At 36.7% G+C, this 17,474-nt stretch overlaps 1 protein-coding gene across 1 annotated transcript; it reads right to left on the bottom strand.

Moving 5' to 3' along the window:
• Positions 1-614: 614 nt before the first annotated feature.
• ASIC5 (acid sensing ion channel subunit family member 5) lies at positions 615-16,513 on the bottom strand. Its single transcript, XM_032687031.1, has 10 exons — positions 16,474-16,513; positions 12,604-12,910; positions 10,440-10,671; positions 9,186-9,305; positions 8,060-8,209; positions 7,351-7,498; positions 5,827-5,883; positions 3,822-3,990; positions 1,451-1,542; positions 615-814 (listed from the first exon to the last, which is right to left on the bottom strand). Exons 1-10 carry the CDS (start codon positions 16,511-16,513, stop codon positions 615-617), a joined length of 1,515 nt encoding a protein of 504 aa, XP_032542922.1.
• Between the last annotated feature and the right edge of the window lie 961 nt (positions 16,514-17,474).

The following is a 17,474-nucleotide window of genomic DNA, read 5'->3' as shown; positions in this document are numbered from 1 at the left end:
GCCATCCACTCAAATGCCCTGTGGTTCTCCATAGTAGCTGACAAACTCATGAGATATTTTGGATGTTTCAGAAAAACAGATTGTAGATTTTATGTTATTAGGGACATTCCTGATTCTGCTAGGCAAAGCCTGCATGTTCTTCACTGGAATGTGTAACAGTGGAACCTACTAAAAAAGACTTCATCGTTAATAAGGAACCTGCTTTTTCAGCATAGCAATGCTCCACCTTTATGGTGGTCAAGGAACTTGTGTGTGATAATATAGTATGTGTATTATTTCTTGTCGCTCAAAATGCAGAAGATAAAAACCGGGTCATAAATGCTAAATTGTATTGTATGTCAGCATCACTTGCTATGCTTTTAAAAAAAAAGTTAATTTATTAAAATAAAATTTTAGGTAAAGGTTACATTTGTCTTTACATGAGAAGGAAAGTGAGACTTTGCAAAGTGCTCTCTTTGAAGCTATTTAGTACAGTTAAATAGTTCTAGACAATAAAGAAGCAGGGTGAATAAGGAGTGCAGAGAAGGGAGCAATGCAAAATATTACTGTTTCCTTTGGATCTGAAAAAGAAAAGGAAGTTACAAGACCAATTAGTTCTGGACTTCTACAAGTCACTAACATTCTTGTATTCCCCTCTTTTTTTCCTTATGTGTTGGTTGATTCTGGGATGGGTTGTTCCACTGAGGCATTTCAGGAGCCTTCAATAGAAGAAAGATGCACATCCAACAGAAGTTAGTAAAAATATACTCAAGCAGTTCTATGATTGTAATCATACTGGCACCACAAAACAATCCAAGCTGGCCACCTACATCAGCTGTAATAGAAGGAAATAAACACGTGTCATCCAAAGCATTTAGTTTAGTCTAGCAAGCAAACAAAACCTGCCAGGCTCAAGTGTTAAGTAGATTCAATATACATAATCCATCACTTTAAGAAAACAGAATTAATATTCTTAAGAATGTTTACTGAAGAAGACTAATGTGTTTTTGAAAATTCTAAATAAGCAAGTACAATACAAGACATCCTACTCGGAAACAGATACTTAAAATATTTCTTACTCCCCTGCCTTTTTAACTGTTCCCTTGTTTCTCCTCCCCATGTTCTCCCTCTCCCCTCCAAATCCCATAAATGTCACTATTCTTACAGTCCCATGTGTGATATAGCCATAAATTAGTGCTAAACTTAATTCTTACTTTCAGTTGCTCTCCCTACCACAGGTTCTTTAATAGAATTACAGGAGACAGTATCAAAAATGACCATGAGACAGACATGATTATTACCATTATAATATTAAAAGTACTGATTTTTGTTCAGAAGCCTACATAGTCTTTGATTCAGGAGAAGAGAGAATAAAAAAGGCTGGGTTTTTTAGTCTAGTAAGGTGGGGGATTTTTATTAGTTTTAGATAAATTATCAATCAGCAATAAATGAATATTAAACATACACTTACCGAGCAACTCAGGTATAGTCAAGGCCTTCTGCTGCTGTGTTATTTTGTAGCTCAGATCATGATATTTAATCTCAATGCGCACGAGGTTTTGCCTAATGACAAATACATACAGTTTGCTTGAGACAGTCAGGAGTGCTGTTCATTTTTACCAACACCTACCAGCATGGTCTGAGTTCAGGGGGAGTAATGGTGTCTTTTAATGAAAAATTAGAGGAGTGTTACCAAAACCAGTTACATGAGAAAAGGAAAAGAACCAAAGTGTCCTAAAAAAAACAGGAGCTTATCAGAGGAGTAGATCTTCATGCTATATTGAAAAAGTAACTCTAGGTCTGTACTGTGAGATATACTTGTACTTTTTAAGGGTCACTGGGGTAAACTTGGGTGGAAATGTCAAGCATTGTGACCTACAGCATATAAAGTGCCTGGAAATGTAGTCTACCCTTCTTGATTATGTGCAACTGCATATTTAATTGTGCTTATTCCAATGGGCATATTTGTGCAGAACAGTGCTTGTCCTATATTCAGAGGTTTAGTTTTATCCTCTACTGATAGCCTCGCTTACTTAATTGTGTTCTTGCTTGTTGCAAAAATGGGAGAGTACGTAAATCTCAGTTGGAGCAAGTCCAGAGAAGGGCCATGAAGATGATCACAGGGTAGGAGCATCTCTCCTATGAACACAGGCTGAGAGAGTAGAGAGTTGGGGCTGTTCAGCCTTGAAAAGAGAAGCCTTCAGGGCAAAATTAGAGCAGCCTTCCAACACATTAAGGGGGCCTACAAGAAAGCTGGAGAGGGATTTTTCACAAGAACATGTAGGGATAGGACAGGGAGGAATGGCTTTAAACTGAAAGAGGATAGGTTTAGATTAGGTATTAGGAAGAAATTCTTTACTGTGAGGGTGGTGAGGCACAGGAACAAGGTGCCCAGAGAATGTGTGAATGCCCTGTCCCTGGAATTATTCTACACCAGATTGGATTGGACTTTGAGCAACCTGATCTCGTGGGTGGTATCCCTGCCTATGGCAAGGAGGTTGGAACAAGATGATCTTTAAGGTCCCTACCAACTCAAACCATTCTATGACTCTTCAGAAATGTGAACAGCTACAGATTCTTGGATTGACAGTGATAATGAGCTCATTAACAATAATAATGAAAATAAATTACTTTATATACAAAATAATAATTTCTGTCTCTTTGGGTGATAATTCTAAAACTCAGGTAGCACTGATTAGTAAAAATCATCTTATTCTCATAGCTTCTCTTAGTAAGACTCGTACCATTGTCACAGAGTTGCTAGCAGAACTATCCAATAAATATTTAACTTTTCCCTTCTTGCATCTTCAGAAATAAATAGATCTCTATATTTTATAGTTTTTAATATGTACTCATTAATGCATGGGCTGGATTCCTACTGGTTAAAGCTTGGTAACAGGGAAATGTCCTGTATGTTTACTTGCTTAATTGAATAATTACTAGATTACTTATGATGTTTACAGAAAATAAAATAATCAACAAAGATAAAATGTCCTCAAAGGATTAATATCCTTAGTGTATAACAACAGGTTCAATTTTCATAATCTTCATTGGGAACAGACTTTTTAGTAGGGCCTGTAGACAAGAGGTAATGGTTTTAAACTAAAATAGAGTAGATTCAGGCTAGGTATAAGGAAGACATTTTTTACGATGAGGGTGTTGAAACATTGGAACAGGGTGACCAGAGAGGTGGTAGATGCCCCACCCCTGGAAACATTCAGGGTCATGTTGGATGTAGCTTTGAGCAACCTGATACAGTTGAAGATGTCCCTGGTCATTGCAGGGGGGGCTTGGACTACTTGACTATTAAAGGTCCTGTCCAATCCAAACTATTCTAAGATTTGTGTAGTTCCTGATCATGTCTAAACATATGCAAGCATTTGGAGACTGATGGCTTCAAAAGTGAGAAAACTGAAGTCACTGAGACAATGACACTCATAAATATTTCCTTAACCAAATTTTCTGCAGTTTTTTATAAACATACTTTGATGTTGTACATACTATGAGTTCATGTAGCACCTGCCTTTATGCTTACTTTGTACTGCTGAGATCTACAGCTGTGAGCAAGAGGCAATTCAGTCTATGAAACTGTGTTAAATGCTCTTTGACAAGTAGATCGTATCTTTCTTATCCACAGTCTTAGATGTATCTAAGTATATTATATATATATATGTATAAATCTTAAGTAGTTTTGTCTAAGAGATTGTATTATCTCACAGACAACGTTATTAATACCCAACATAAGAATATCTTTTATGTTCATATTTTCATTGTATTGTCTGTTAGAACAGTAAAAAGGAATTTATAATTTCTTTATTAGACAAGGGGTTAAGCAAGATTACCTGATGTATTCTGGGCTTTTCTTCAGTTTCTCAGAAAAATATTTTATGGCTTTTTCTCCTCCAAAACTTGAATAGGTGACAGTGGTGGGATAATCTGTTTCTTCACATGGGGCAGGGCAAGTGGAATTGTGTGTTCCTACTGTACATAATCCTTTTATCTCTATATCATCTGAAATTTCAGGAGAAAAAATTTATACAATATTTCTGAAAAAGGACAGAGTTTAAAAATTTTTTGAAAAAACTTACTAAATGACTTTTTGCTGGCTTTGATAAATATATGGGTTAATTATCATGAGAAAAGCAGATACTTGTCAGTTTTGAAGAAACAAATAAGTATTTATAACTGTCATTTGGGAAACTGATGCCCAATAATAAGGTTTGGGATATTTTGCTCACTTTTTCCAAAGAAATTTAGCACCTTTAAGTCTTTCTGCCTTTATCAGGGCTTTGTGTGCTTATTATTTCTCATCCTCAGTTGAACAATAGGACAACGGAAGCATTTCCATGTTCTGTGCTAGCTTTCTAATTACATAGTTGGGAGTATATCCTTGGTCTTGATGCCTTGATGTCTGCCCAACTCATTTCAATGCACAGAAATGGCTTCCAAAGCAATTCCAGTTGTAGTTTACTATCATCTGATAACTATATAAAAACCTTGGTAAGCTAAATTCACTTTACCTTAACCCCTGCCTGCCATTTGATAGTTGGGCTCAAGACAGCTAGGAGTCTTAGGGAAAGCTTTGTTTCTTCAAATATGAAAACAATAAAATTCTGCAGGTCTGGCTGCTCGTGAAAGTGGTAGTAGGTCCTGCAGATACTGGATCAGTGTGCTGTCACTTTAGATTTTGTTGTCAGAAGTCTTACCTCTCCAGCACTGTCAAGGGAGAGTCAGCCCCTAAAATGGGATCCTGGGGACCATACACCTACAACCTACAACCTATAAACCAGGTTCACCATGTACAGTACTTTGATGCCAGTTCCTTCTGGGGTCCGGCTCTGAATCCTTGATAGGACTTTGGGGGTCATTTTTGTTTATTGCTCTGCAGTTTCTTTGAAATTCAGTCATCAAACGTCAGTTAAATAAAATAATAAACCACTTTCCATCATGACAGGCTTTCGAAGATCAAGGTTATATAAGAGAGCGAACTTAGTGAAATCTATTTCAAAAGAGCCACAGGAAAAAACGGTCATTGTTCACTGTAGTAGATCTTGCCTGAATGCTGCACACACCTAATTAAAACAGAAATAAACCCCTACACAGTTCCCCCTTCCACCCCAACTTGTTAGTCTTCCTTTGGGAAGAGAGACTCATGTTACACAGCAAGAAAGCAAAATAATTAAAAAGGAAGCTTTCTCAAGTTCATGGGAAGTTACTTGTCAGGTTAACATTTTCAGTATTTTCCAGAATATCTGTTCTAGTGACTTACAGATCTTATATCTACTATGTGCAGATAATTTGTTTATGGAAAAGAATTGCATTTGAAGAGCTTTGAAAATTTATAATTGATTTTACTTTTGAAAAAATGAAACCTTCAAGTCCAGTGATTTATATTTTTATCAGTTAGGAATCTTTTTATTACTGTGCTGTTCACTCTTCTTACACAAAGAATACAACATTGAATCTAGAAAGGTGATGCTACAAAGATGTGAAAATGATAGCCAGAGGCTTGGTAACTGAAAACAGATTAATTAAACGTTCTTCCATTTTAAACCATTTCTCATTGCTGAAAAGGAATTCTTCTATTTGTTTGTTGGGCGAGGTGTTATTTTCAGGAGGGTTTTTTTTGTGATTTTGGTTTGAGGGTTTTTGGTTTGGTTTTGTTTTGTTTTGTTTTGTTTTTCTTCAATGGGCATATATATCATGCTCTGTCTGGTCTCTATTTTCAAAATAGTAAATGAACTGGGATGTACTCCATTTCAGATTACTTTCAGTATTTTGTTTTAATTGATATTGTCTACTATTTGGAATTGGCTTAGAAAACATGAATATAAAGTTATTACTTACAGACTGCTGGATAAACACATTTGTAAAACTTCAGCAAGTCACATTCTGTTCCATTTCCTAAAAATAAATAACAAGCTTTAGGAAGCTAAATTAACAATCTAACCCTTAGCTCTAATTGTGCTAAGCTGAAATGTAATGTCATCAGAGCCTGTTCATCACTTCACATTAATGATTGCACAACTGAGAAATTAATTCAGCTGGGCACAGTGCAGTTGCCAACACCAGAATGGGTACACAGGGAAAAGAGTGAACAGACCAAGCCGGGAGGCTGCTGTTGGAGCAAACATCTTCATTATATGTACCAGCCTTTAAGCTTGTGGTTCACTCTTTGTGTTAGCTTGCTAAAGACGTGAATTTCTGATTTTCCTAGTGCAAATAAAAAATCCCCAAAAACAAGTGAGGTGGATTTGATATATGATTACATCCCATGTGTTTCTGCAGAAGTTTTGAACTTCATGTAAGAGTTTTTTGGACATGTAACGGGTAAGGTAGTACCCTGAGCTAATAGCAAAATTTTCAGATTTCAGATGTCCTCAGGTTCACCCTGATTTTTTCCCTCACATGGAAATGTTATGTAGAAGTTTAGCACACAGTATTGCTCTCCTTTATCTAATTGTTGTTGTGTACAGCTCTCACCCTGGGTATAGGAGCCCCAGGTTTAATTGCCTTCTCAAAACCCTTCCCATGACATTTTCCAGAAGACTGACAACCACCTTTCCAAAAGGTTCTCAAACAAGTAGGCTAAAGATTACGCATTAATGGGTCTACTTTAGTAAAAGCATTCTACCTTGCTTGAGCATATTTTTAAAATACATTGAGTCAGAAAGTGCAGGCTTTCTTGTGGCTTTTCTTATGAACTAGTGGCTTTCTTTTCCACTAGTTTTGACAAAATATCTGCAACAGCAGAGATTTGTGATCTAGCTCTTGCTTTAAGGAGGGATGATAATATTATCATTACATTTAATGCTGAAAAGGTGTGCTCAGTGTTACTGCTTTACATGTCTGGAGTGATTAAGGTGCCTGTATTCTTGAGAGGAGTGTTACAGCATACACCCTGCATTTGAGGTTGATTAGAAGGCTCCACACAACCTTTTGGCTTTTGCGGAGCCCAGTTCTGGTGCCAGGCTATTTCCATGTTCATGTGTAGGACCTCAGATTCAGTCTTCAAGCGAGCAGTTCTGCTGTGGTTGCTAAACACCTGTAAAATAATTTTTCTGACTATATGTGAAAATATATGACTTCTTATGGATATAGTTCCAGCTCTTTGGGAAGTCATATTGAAGATTATAGACTGTCTTACACTCCTGAGGCATATTTTCTTCCAATTGTTTGGACTGTATCCTAAGAATAGGCAATGACCCAGATGGTAGGTCTAGAGTTGACCAAATGTCTTTTCTTGGAATTTTAATTAATCCAGCTATAGGAATCCACCAAACGTGCTCCATCTCCTTCACTGTTCAATAAAATGTGAAGTCTCCTAGGAAGATGATCAGTGTCTGGTATGATGATACTCCTGAGAAATACCTGGAAGAATGAATGGCAAACAGCCACACCAGTCCTGTATGTACCGGGCTTTGCATTCCAGCAAACATCCATTAGTACTATAAATCTTGTGGTACTGCAGCTTTATATCAGGCTTGCACTCTCCCCATGGGTATTCTTGGATAATTGACTGTAGGGTAATAATAACAAAAGATGAAATTTTTTTTTGTCTCTGTTTTAAATTTAGATATTGTTTTCTCACATTTTAAAGTGCTGAAGGAAGCCTGTTGAAGACATAAACAGTAACGTTGTGATTTAATTGGAGGCAGTTACAGTTTGTGCTCTTGGGATTAAAAAAAATCATCTCCTCTCTGTCACAGCAAAAGTAGGGCCTGATCAGACAGCCTACTGCAAAATGGTGGTCCATTCCACTTGGATTCCACTAGGAATCTGAGACACCCTTAATGGGAACAGAATGTGTTGATGGGGAAATGCTGTGATGTCCTTGTGTCATTAAATGTCAATGAGACTGTAAGGTGATAGGAAAGAAAGGTTGACTTTGATAGAGACAAATTAGGAAGACCAGTGACATCCTCCCCAAAACAGCAGTAATCTGTTTTTGTCTGGAGAAAATATTATTAGGAGTCACTTAGGCATGATAAATATTTTACATTCCAACATTGTCATTGGTTTGGAAGAGAATTAGAGACAGTAGAGACCACTACTTCCAGATAATGGACAAAGTCCTTACCTTCAGCTGGTGAATTGCAACCTGTGCGTGCATGCCGACTGGTGTTAATAAACCTAAACCATCAAAGCGCGGAAACTCTTGGGGTGAATGGATAACAAAAGTTATCCCAGCATCAGTATAACCAAGAGCAGGTTCATCAGTGAATTGGTCCTGATACAAAAAGAATTATTTAAAGTAGTTTTGCCTTTGCTTACTATCCGAAGCTTTAGCTATACTTAATGTGGTACTAAGCTATCAAGTCTTGTATCTCTAGTCATATTTTTGGCAATTAACAGGAAAGTCTGGAAGCAAACTAACTTGAATTTCCTTTGTTCATTACTGCTATGGGTTTCTTTCCAGTGACTATAAACTTTCAAGTTTTTTATTCCTTTTGGCATCCCTTAATTTCAAAAGCTAGAAGGCATAGATGAGCATTTACTCATACCTTGGATATTTATTCCCTTTACTTGCAACTACCTGTCACATTTCAGCAGACTTTTCACTGTTCTCTTCAGAACCTTTCACTCCTGACTCATACTTCCTAAAGAACAAAAGTGAATGTCTAAGTCATTTATCAGTCCATATTTTAGATTTCTTCCCTGATCTCACAAGGTGATATTCCCTGTTTTCTGCTTTTTGTTGATCAAAGACAATTCTAATGTCAGAAACTGTTTACAGTGCAAAGACCAGGTCTTGCCTGGCACTGAGTACTTGCAGCTGCTGCTGCAACTAAAATTCAGTGCTACTTAGACACTGCCAGTGGGCCATTATATAAAATGAAGTGATGTTATCCTAAACTGCTTGTATAAAATTAAATCACTGCTCTGATGTCATGTTTCAGTTGTAGATGATTTGTGCATTTATATGCTCACTCACAACTTTCAGAACCCCTTAGCTGGGGACAGAGTAAATAATAATTCTGACTTTTTAAATCTGTATTTAGGCCTTTCTTTTAAAATACCCTCTCACTTGGAAATAGTCTTGATATAGAATTTTGTGCATGAAATTCTGGAGGTCTATATAAAACCAACTAAACCAAAACCCCAAACCAAACTCAAAATGAACATACAAACAAAAAAGCAAACCCCTCCATTAATTTAGAAGTTATGACATGATTTGTTGTTTATAGTCCTTAGGATAGCTGTACCTGTTGGACATCAAAAAGCAAATGTAAGCCTCTTCCAGACAAACTCACTCTTCTTGCTGAAAGATCATTGTGATTAAAAGTAAAGCAGTTTCCATATTCAGTGAAAACATGTTCAAAATCCTTCAATAAAGGAAAATAGGGAAGAATGAAATAAGGAAAGAACACTCGAAGTTTCCCTAGTGAATTACAATTCAAGAGAGGGACTACTGGGGTTGTTGGGTTTTTTGATGTTTTTTTCCCCCAAAGGCAGTCCTTGGTATTACAATCAGAAAAGTGGTAATTGATGGCAATATTCAAAAATATTTCACCTCTTTCTATAGAAAATGAAGTTCAAAGGAGAAATTTCATATTGTTTATTAATACATATTAGCTGCTCAGAATAATTTAATGAGGTTCTGTGGTTTTTCAGTACCTGTTACATTATATAGAAATTGTATACTCAACAACAACTTGTTTAATTTTTTCATTAGCTGTTTAGTGAAGATTGTTTCAAACTGAAAGTTGTGTTACATATGAAAGTACAATATTTGCATTTTTGCCTAAGCCACCTCATAATTTGACTGCACCTCATTGCTTTAGTTTTGGTTACTAGCACTGGCATTCTTCAGTTAAGACAAGTCTCCAATGTTAAATTTTAAAAGCTACAGCGTATCTAAAGTTTAAATTAAACTGAGAGAATAAAGGCCTGACTTTTCACATTTTCTATTTAAGTTGGAAATTGCTTTATAGAAGAATCAACATAAAAATGGGATGACCATATTCTTGGCTGTTGTCCAAAATTCCCAAAGTTGGGCTACTTTCATGTGAATATTTAAAATTCTTATGGACTCTGCATATAGTTACCTTGGCTGTCTATATTCTTGACCTCAAGAACAAAACTACAGAATCATGTCATGCAAAATAGTCCATTCAATCTGTCCTGCAATATAGGCCATTGATTGGAAAGGCTGTTAGTTATAGCCTGGAGGTATGACAGCTTTCAAAGGCTGCTGTTTGTGCAGAAGTGGCACTGGGCATAGAGCAATTGAAACTGAAATTCCCTGTTACAGCTCAGGGAGTCCATCAGGCTGCCTCTGCAGTCAGTATGAGAACTGAGGCCCTCAGGTAATTTAGAGCAGGCCTTTTTTTCTGCATTGTTTGACTGTAAAGGGAACACAGGGGGAGTAGCTGGCAAAGCTAGATGTCCTAAGTTGACTGTAAGAATATATCCCCTTTCCCTCCATGCTACTCTTTTTGTAAAACAAGCATATTTACCTGTGGGTAACATGGCTTTCCAAAAAAATCACATTCTAGCAATGTGCTGCTGTTCAGATAAAATCCATTTTTTCTTGTAAACTCTTTGATGCTGAAGTTCTGTTGCCCAGCAAGGAAATCATTTAACTCTTGAGAATATTTATCTTCCATAACAAATTTTTGGAGAATTGCGGACACAATGTTCCAAATCAAAAAAATTATTTTGAGGTTGCTTACTGCATGAGCTTGAAACCTGTCAGTGAGAAGGAAAAAGAATTTCTTAGAGTTCTGCAGTTTCAGGACTGATCTCTAGACTGCTCTTGACAAAACTGTGATGTGATTTGTTGTCTGCTTACAAACTATAAGTGATTCTTGCCCACGGGGCTGCACTTTGATCTCGACAACATGAATAAGTTTCCATCTTTAGGAATGTATCTTCCATATCTGGAAACAGAAAATTGACACCTTCCCATGGCTATTCTGGTCAGTCATGTTGGAAACATTTCTGTCGTGTGTGGTTGTTTATTAAAAAAAAATAAACCCCAACCCCCCTAAATAGATTAGCCATGCTCATAAGCTAACAACCACATTTTTAAAACTGATGACAAGCTGAACAATTGCATTTACATGTGGGAAAGTAGCTGAGAGGAGCTATTCCTTTCAAAGAAGACTGTCTTTCATTTGGAAAATTGAATTCTAAGTGCATCTGCAGTAATCTCCTGTAGCTGCTTTACTAAGGCACAACACCCCAGTGTAGAGACAGTCTACCTTCCCATGAGCTCTATGGCTGGTGACACAGTGGTATAAATCAAGGGTGATCCTTACTCCGTGAATCCACATGAAAAATCTCAAAAACATGATGAGACATTGTAGGTGCTTTCCTGATGTACAGCATTGAAGTCCTTTATTAAATAAAGTAAGGGTTTACAGAAGTTATAAGTTTGAAAAGAGAATAAACACAAATGAGACTACAGTGCCATGTTCTTTAGAATTGACAGTTTTCTAATCTTATTTTTAAAAATGTATCGGTATGTTTGTATAATGGATCTTGATGTTCCAACTTAAGGAGGATTAGTAGGAACAACTCTTCACAACTGAATTTGAGTCAAAAAATATAGACAAAGAGAGTCCTGTGCCTCTTTTTCCTGCTAACAAAAAATCTGGTTACTGAAAACAGGAGGGAAGGATAAGCACAGCATGAATGGCAGATGGATATGGCAGCAAACTGTGGCTTAGAGGGAAAACTGCCATGCTCAATTTACAGTGTGCTGCCACTATAATTACAAGAAGCGAGGCACTTTTGTAACAGCCAGCACACTACAATCAGAGGGACTTCTACCTGCAGTGCCTGTTGTGCAGTTATAACCCAGGATTGCTTCATGCAGGGCAATGATAAGGTGGCATAGTGAGGCAGAACAGCTCCAGGCATTTCAGGCTTGGACTTTCAGCTGATTCTGCCAGCAAAAGGTAGAAGAAAAGAAAATTTAAAATCTTTGGGGAAAAAATGTGGGTAAACTTTCTGTATTTCTAAAACTGTTACTGAATTACATATTTCCTCTAAAAATCAGGCCTTAGGTTTATTACATTATTTTCAAAGTGGTTGCATCTCAATCTTGGCCACTGTCTTCAAATGTAGAAATCTGTAGTGAAGTTCCTGCTTAAATACCTGACTTCCAAACAAACCAAATGCTTCCCTCCTGCAAAAAACACAGACATCAGCTGGAACTCTAAAGGCTGAGCAACTCTGAAAAAAAAAGTATTTGTTTTGCCTAAGATTTCTACCTTTGTATGAAGTTTCTGTTTCAAGTTATTTGCAAATCTTGTCTCTCATTTTTAACTTGGATGTGGCTGATGATTGTCCCTTAGTTACACTGTAGAAGTAACACTCATACATAGAACACCCCCACCAGAGGGATTTTTCTACTCCAACTTCTGTTTTGAAACTTAAAAATCTGTCATGCAGTTCTTCATCTGAAGAAAGGGGAAGATTATAAAAAAAATCTTCCTTAATCAAGACTCATATTTTCATCTTCATTTAAATCTCCTGTGTTGGTGTGGAAGACATGCCCCGCAGAGCCATATTTTCCTTATTTTATGTGATTTGTCCAAGTGAGTTGTGCAATCTGACTGCTTTCAGATAAAGATGTGTTACCTCTCAAGAGCAAACAACAAACACAACTTTTACCTGTTTAAGTTGCAAAAAGTCACGGCAGGAAATTGGATTTCTTCCACATACTGAACCACCATTGTAGTTGTGGTTGGCCAGCTGAAGTAGTAGATGAAGCGACTGCAAATTTGCCAAATAACAACAGCAAGACAGCCTGCAAGTACAAGCAGCCACAGAACTTTGCGAGTCTTGCTCCGTGTTTTAAGAATATTATGCACGCCATGAAAAGAAGTGGATGAGGCAAACTCATCATGATACTTCCTTCTGTCTTCGAAATTTGGCATCAGCTTCTTTATTAAACACAACCGTGTCTTTTCCAATATCCCTGAATATGGAACAAAGTGAAAACACTTTTCTAAAATTAGCATTTAACCATCACTTAAGAAAGGAAAAGCAGATGTAAAATTTCCCTTTAATTATAAATTCTCTCTTTGCTTGCTTTCAAGGATTGAAGAGTTGTGTGCTAAGACATGAGCTCAGTACTGCCCCGAGTACAGACTATATCTTGCAATATTTCAAGCACACAAACGGTTAAGCACTTTAAAATAAAAGAGTAGTTCCTTTTCTTGGAAGAAGATTGGATTTTGGCATACCTCAGTGATCTAAATCCATGGGTTGCTGTGAACTTAATGTGAAAATTAAGCATCTGACTTTTACAGTAACCACCCATTAAAGGACTGGTCCTTCACACATGATCTGAGGAATGATATGAAAGGGAATTTCACTTTTTCACTATTAAAAGTTTTAGGATAAGCCTTGGAAGGGTACAGGTTCAAAAGAATAACTAATCTCATTTTCTTAGGTTCATACTTGTCTGATTCCATAACTTTGAAACAGGAATGGGTTTAGTTTTGATTTACCCCAAGTTTCCTACAAACTGATGTTAAAAAAAAAAAAACAAACCCGAACAAGCCAAACTGTTTTTAAATCTAAGTTTAGGAGCTATAACAATAATGAATATAATCAATACCTGGAACTGCAGTAATTTTCTTATGTTTGATGCTGAATAATCTTTTGGACATGGGTTTAAACTTCATTTTCTCTCCCAAAATATCCAAATGAGGGAAACTTAATGAGACCTTTCTTGTATCTTATCATAATTGGACCAGTCTGTTTGCAAAGGGCTTCGTTTACAGGTTGTTATCCACTACTTTATTTTGACATTGTCCATAAGAACAGTAAATCAAAGAAAGTTTGTGAGACAATAATAAATAGCATCTGGAAATATAATATTTAGATCGGTGTTTAACAACAATTAAATGCTTCCCTAATTCTGTTTTTAACAAAAAATTAGGTTTAATCGTGTGTGTGTGTGTGTGTGTGTGTGTGTGTGTGGTAGGAAGAGAATATATCCTTTATAAGACTGATTTACTTGAGGATATTATAGCTGAACAAAGGAACAAAGAGATGTGAAAGTCATCTACCAAAGCCACATCAGCCACATCGTCACCACATCAGTATTCAGGGGTGTTGCTTTGGTCCACAGCTTCTAGACTGTGATAATGAAATCCCAGACAGTGCTGGATTTCAAAATATTTCTGGAGGGAAAGTATTTTCTTTATGTTGTTCTTTTAAGATCTGTGTAAGAACTTTGATTAATATCACATAATTAACTGTGACCCAGTTTCATCATCAAACAGTTTTCTGCTAGAAAACTGTTCAAAAGTTTCTCTCCTAGCTCTAGTGACTATCGGACCCTGTTGCAAATCCATTCAGCCATGTGTGGGTTTGTACATCGTGCTGGAATGGAGTGGATTTCTGGTTTAGCTCTAGGCTTCTCTCTCACCAGATATGTGCAGTGGGACGAGCTCTTTGCGTGTTCCCTGAATAAGAGCGGAGGGAAGTACATTCCTAACATATATCTGCATCTGCTGCCTGTAGACTCCAACAAGAAACCACAGGCAAGTCAGACCCTTTTCTCCAGGGACAGTGTTGTGTTTATTCCTCTTATATGCAGTGTGCTAGGTAAGAGCATGATACAATATCCCTACATAAAAGTCCATTGCCATAAAAAACCCCACTAGTTAGCTTAATCAGCAGAAGTGTGACTTTGAATCTATGCAAATATGTAACTAAACTGTATTTCAGCTCTTGTGCATAGCTACTACAGTAAGTAGTAGCAAGTAGAAATGATGTTTTAGCTGATTGCAAAAGTTTTGCTTTTAATGCATAAGATTATCTAATGGCATACTGCTGCTTTCATTAGTTTCACAACAGGAATTAGCACTGCTGTGTGTCATAAAGAATCCTTATTCTACTTTCAGATTTCTTTAGCAAATGCTATAATTAAAAAAAAATAAGGAAAAAGAAATTATTTTTAACTACTCCGAGTAGGGTCAAATGGTAGACTTTTGGTGTGAAATTTCGCACATAATGCGGATTGGAAAATGGTATCAAATGTGTAAGTTGGGAATAGCCATTTATTTGGGATTTGGTCCATTTATGAGGAATAGGTACATTCCAGTGACATATAATTAAGAATAGAATGGTTATTCCAGGTGTCTGTTAGTGAATAGTAAAATAATACACCACAATAATGGATGAGTGTGAGACTGTAAATTATTAACCTTTCCTTCCCCTTAAGGGTGGGTCATCACATCCTATGCTGTGCAAAACTTAAGCAGTGTGTGTCTGGACTAAGGTTGTGTAACTAACACAGCTGAACTAGCTGTAAGTGGGTTAGAGTATCCAAGCTGCTGCTAGATAGACAGTAAAGTCTTGCAAGACCTTAGACACATAGACAATAAGGTTCTTTTAGTAACAATAGAAAGTATATTTAATATAGGTACTGCAAAAATAATTGTCAAATTTATGGATAAACCCAATATTTATAGAAGATTCAAATGATATGGATAAGTAAAAAAGCAAGGAGGTAACCAAATGAGAGGAATAGAGGAATCCAGGTCCAGGAAAAAACCACAAGTTTGGAACCAAATATAGAACATGAATGTAAGAACTAGTAAGGTAGCTCATATGTTCAGGATGGGCTGCAGATACTTTGCCTCAGGAAACGCTGATTACTGGAAAAACCCTGAGAACCACCATGGTTAGTCAGAAAACTTGATTTTCCAGTCAATATTGTTAAAGAAAAAGTTACTTCCCTGCATGTGTAACCAGGAATACAGGGACATACTATTATAGGCTTATAGAAATTCAAATAAAAATAGAAATTCACGTAGTTATATGGGTATAGAGAAATTCACCCCTCAGCAATTCACAGTATCTTTAATTTTAAAGCTATAAATTGGATTTAAAGTTTTTTTTAAGCTTCAGTCAGCAGGCAACTGGTCACCATCTATAACTACTTGTACAGGTCACTGATAGATAATGAGAATAGGCTCTTTGATCTAGTGGGGAAAAAGATGTGACAGGACTGAGTGGGAAGAACTGGAAGCTAAGTTCTAGCAGAAAAAAGGTACAACATTTTTATTTTTGTATTCTCAATATTTAATTCTGATTGGATTTTCATTAATTAATATATTAAAAAAGAATGGCTTTTTAAAAGGTCACTTATCTTCAGCCAGAGCTCTTCCCTGAGAAGAGTTATTTTAGGAAGGTTGTATGTGGCTTCTGTACAAGGGTTAGTCAGTCTATCAGATAGATATCTGATTTTCTCTTTGCCTTGATCTAAAAATCATTCTAGTGTGGTATCATTAAGAGAAGCAGTGGCTTCGTTAAAACTGAATTGGCTTTATTCTAAATACATAAAGGACCAATAGCTAAAGATTTTTTTCATTTCTTAGGTAAGTGTACAAATCTTTTTTGGCAAGCTTTTTTCATCTCTCCCTTCTTCTTCATATCTTGAAAAGGTACACCACTGCTACTTTTGGACAAGATTACAAATAGCAAAGGTCTTGGTAAAGCACTCTAGTATGCCTAGTCACTTACCTTTAGCATCTGATTGAATGAATCTCCCAAGCTGGTCCATGTGGCCGTGCTTATTTCAATAAGGAAGGAATGGATAACAAGCTGCCTTATCACTGTGACCACTGGTAGGTAATGGCTTTTATAGAAAATTAAATGGGAGGTGATACTTGATGACACATAAGACTGGGTAATTTACCAGCCAGGGTTGCTATGTTTTACCTTTCATTAACATGGTCTGCAATGTAAAGAAAAGATTATTTTTATTACAGGATCAGTTGTACACATTTATATACATTTCAAATACATAATATGCTAATAATAGTACAAGTGCAGGCTTGTCTTGTGTATTGCATCACTTTGCAAATTTCTTTCATATTTTTCCCTTTTGCTTTAGAAAGCCCAATTATCTTCACTAAAATACTGGGCTGTTCAGAACTGAATAGCTTCTCTTGAAGTAGATAAAGAGCTCTTCCTGCTCTGGAGGGCAATAAATGCCTACCACAAGGTTCCCACCAGCAGCAGGATGCAGTTCAACCACACTTTAGTAGCTGTCTTCATAACCAGCTGCAGATTTCATGTTCTTCTGGACTTGGCAAAAAAGAGCTGTTATTCCTGAGAACTAACCCTGTGGGCAAGGATGAAAATACGTGCAAAGTCAATCATTCCAGCAACTCCTTATGAAAAAGGACAGAGACTGCTTTTGTGCTAGATGCGCAATATGGTCTTGTTTGAAATTTGTTTCAAGAAAAGAACTGAATATCTAGTAAAAGAGAATAAAAGTATTAGAAAATTCAGACTTGGGATGCACTTGATCAATGCTTTAGGAAACAATAAAGAAACGCCACTTCACATTCCCTATCTGATCTGCTTATTTCATTCTCTCTGTTAGTAATAGTCCACTTGATCACCTACACTGTTATTGGGTTATCAGGTGTATTAGCTTGGCTCCTTGGTGCCCCACTGTCTAGTTGTTTGCTGACTGTTTTCTGGCTGTGTTGTTAATGCTACAAGAAGCAAGGTAA

The sequence above is a fragment of the Chiroxiphia lanceolata genome, chromosome 4 (genome assembly GCF_009829145.1).
Source record: "Chiroxiphia lanceolata isolate bChiLan1 chromosome 4, bChiLan1.pri, whole genome shotgun sequence".
Classification (NCBI taxonomy): domain Eukaryota; kingdom Metazoa; phylum Chordata; class Aves; order Passeriformes; family Pipridae; genus Chiroxiphia; species Chiroxiphia lanceolata.
Note: the sequence above shows the minus strand (reverse complement) of the source record. Positions and strands in the feature narration are given on the sequence as shown.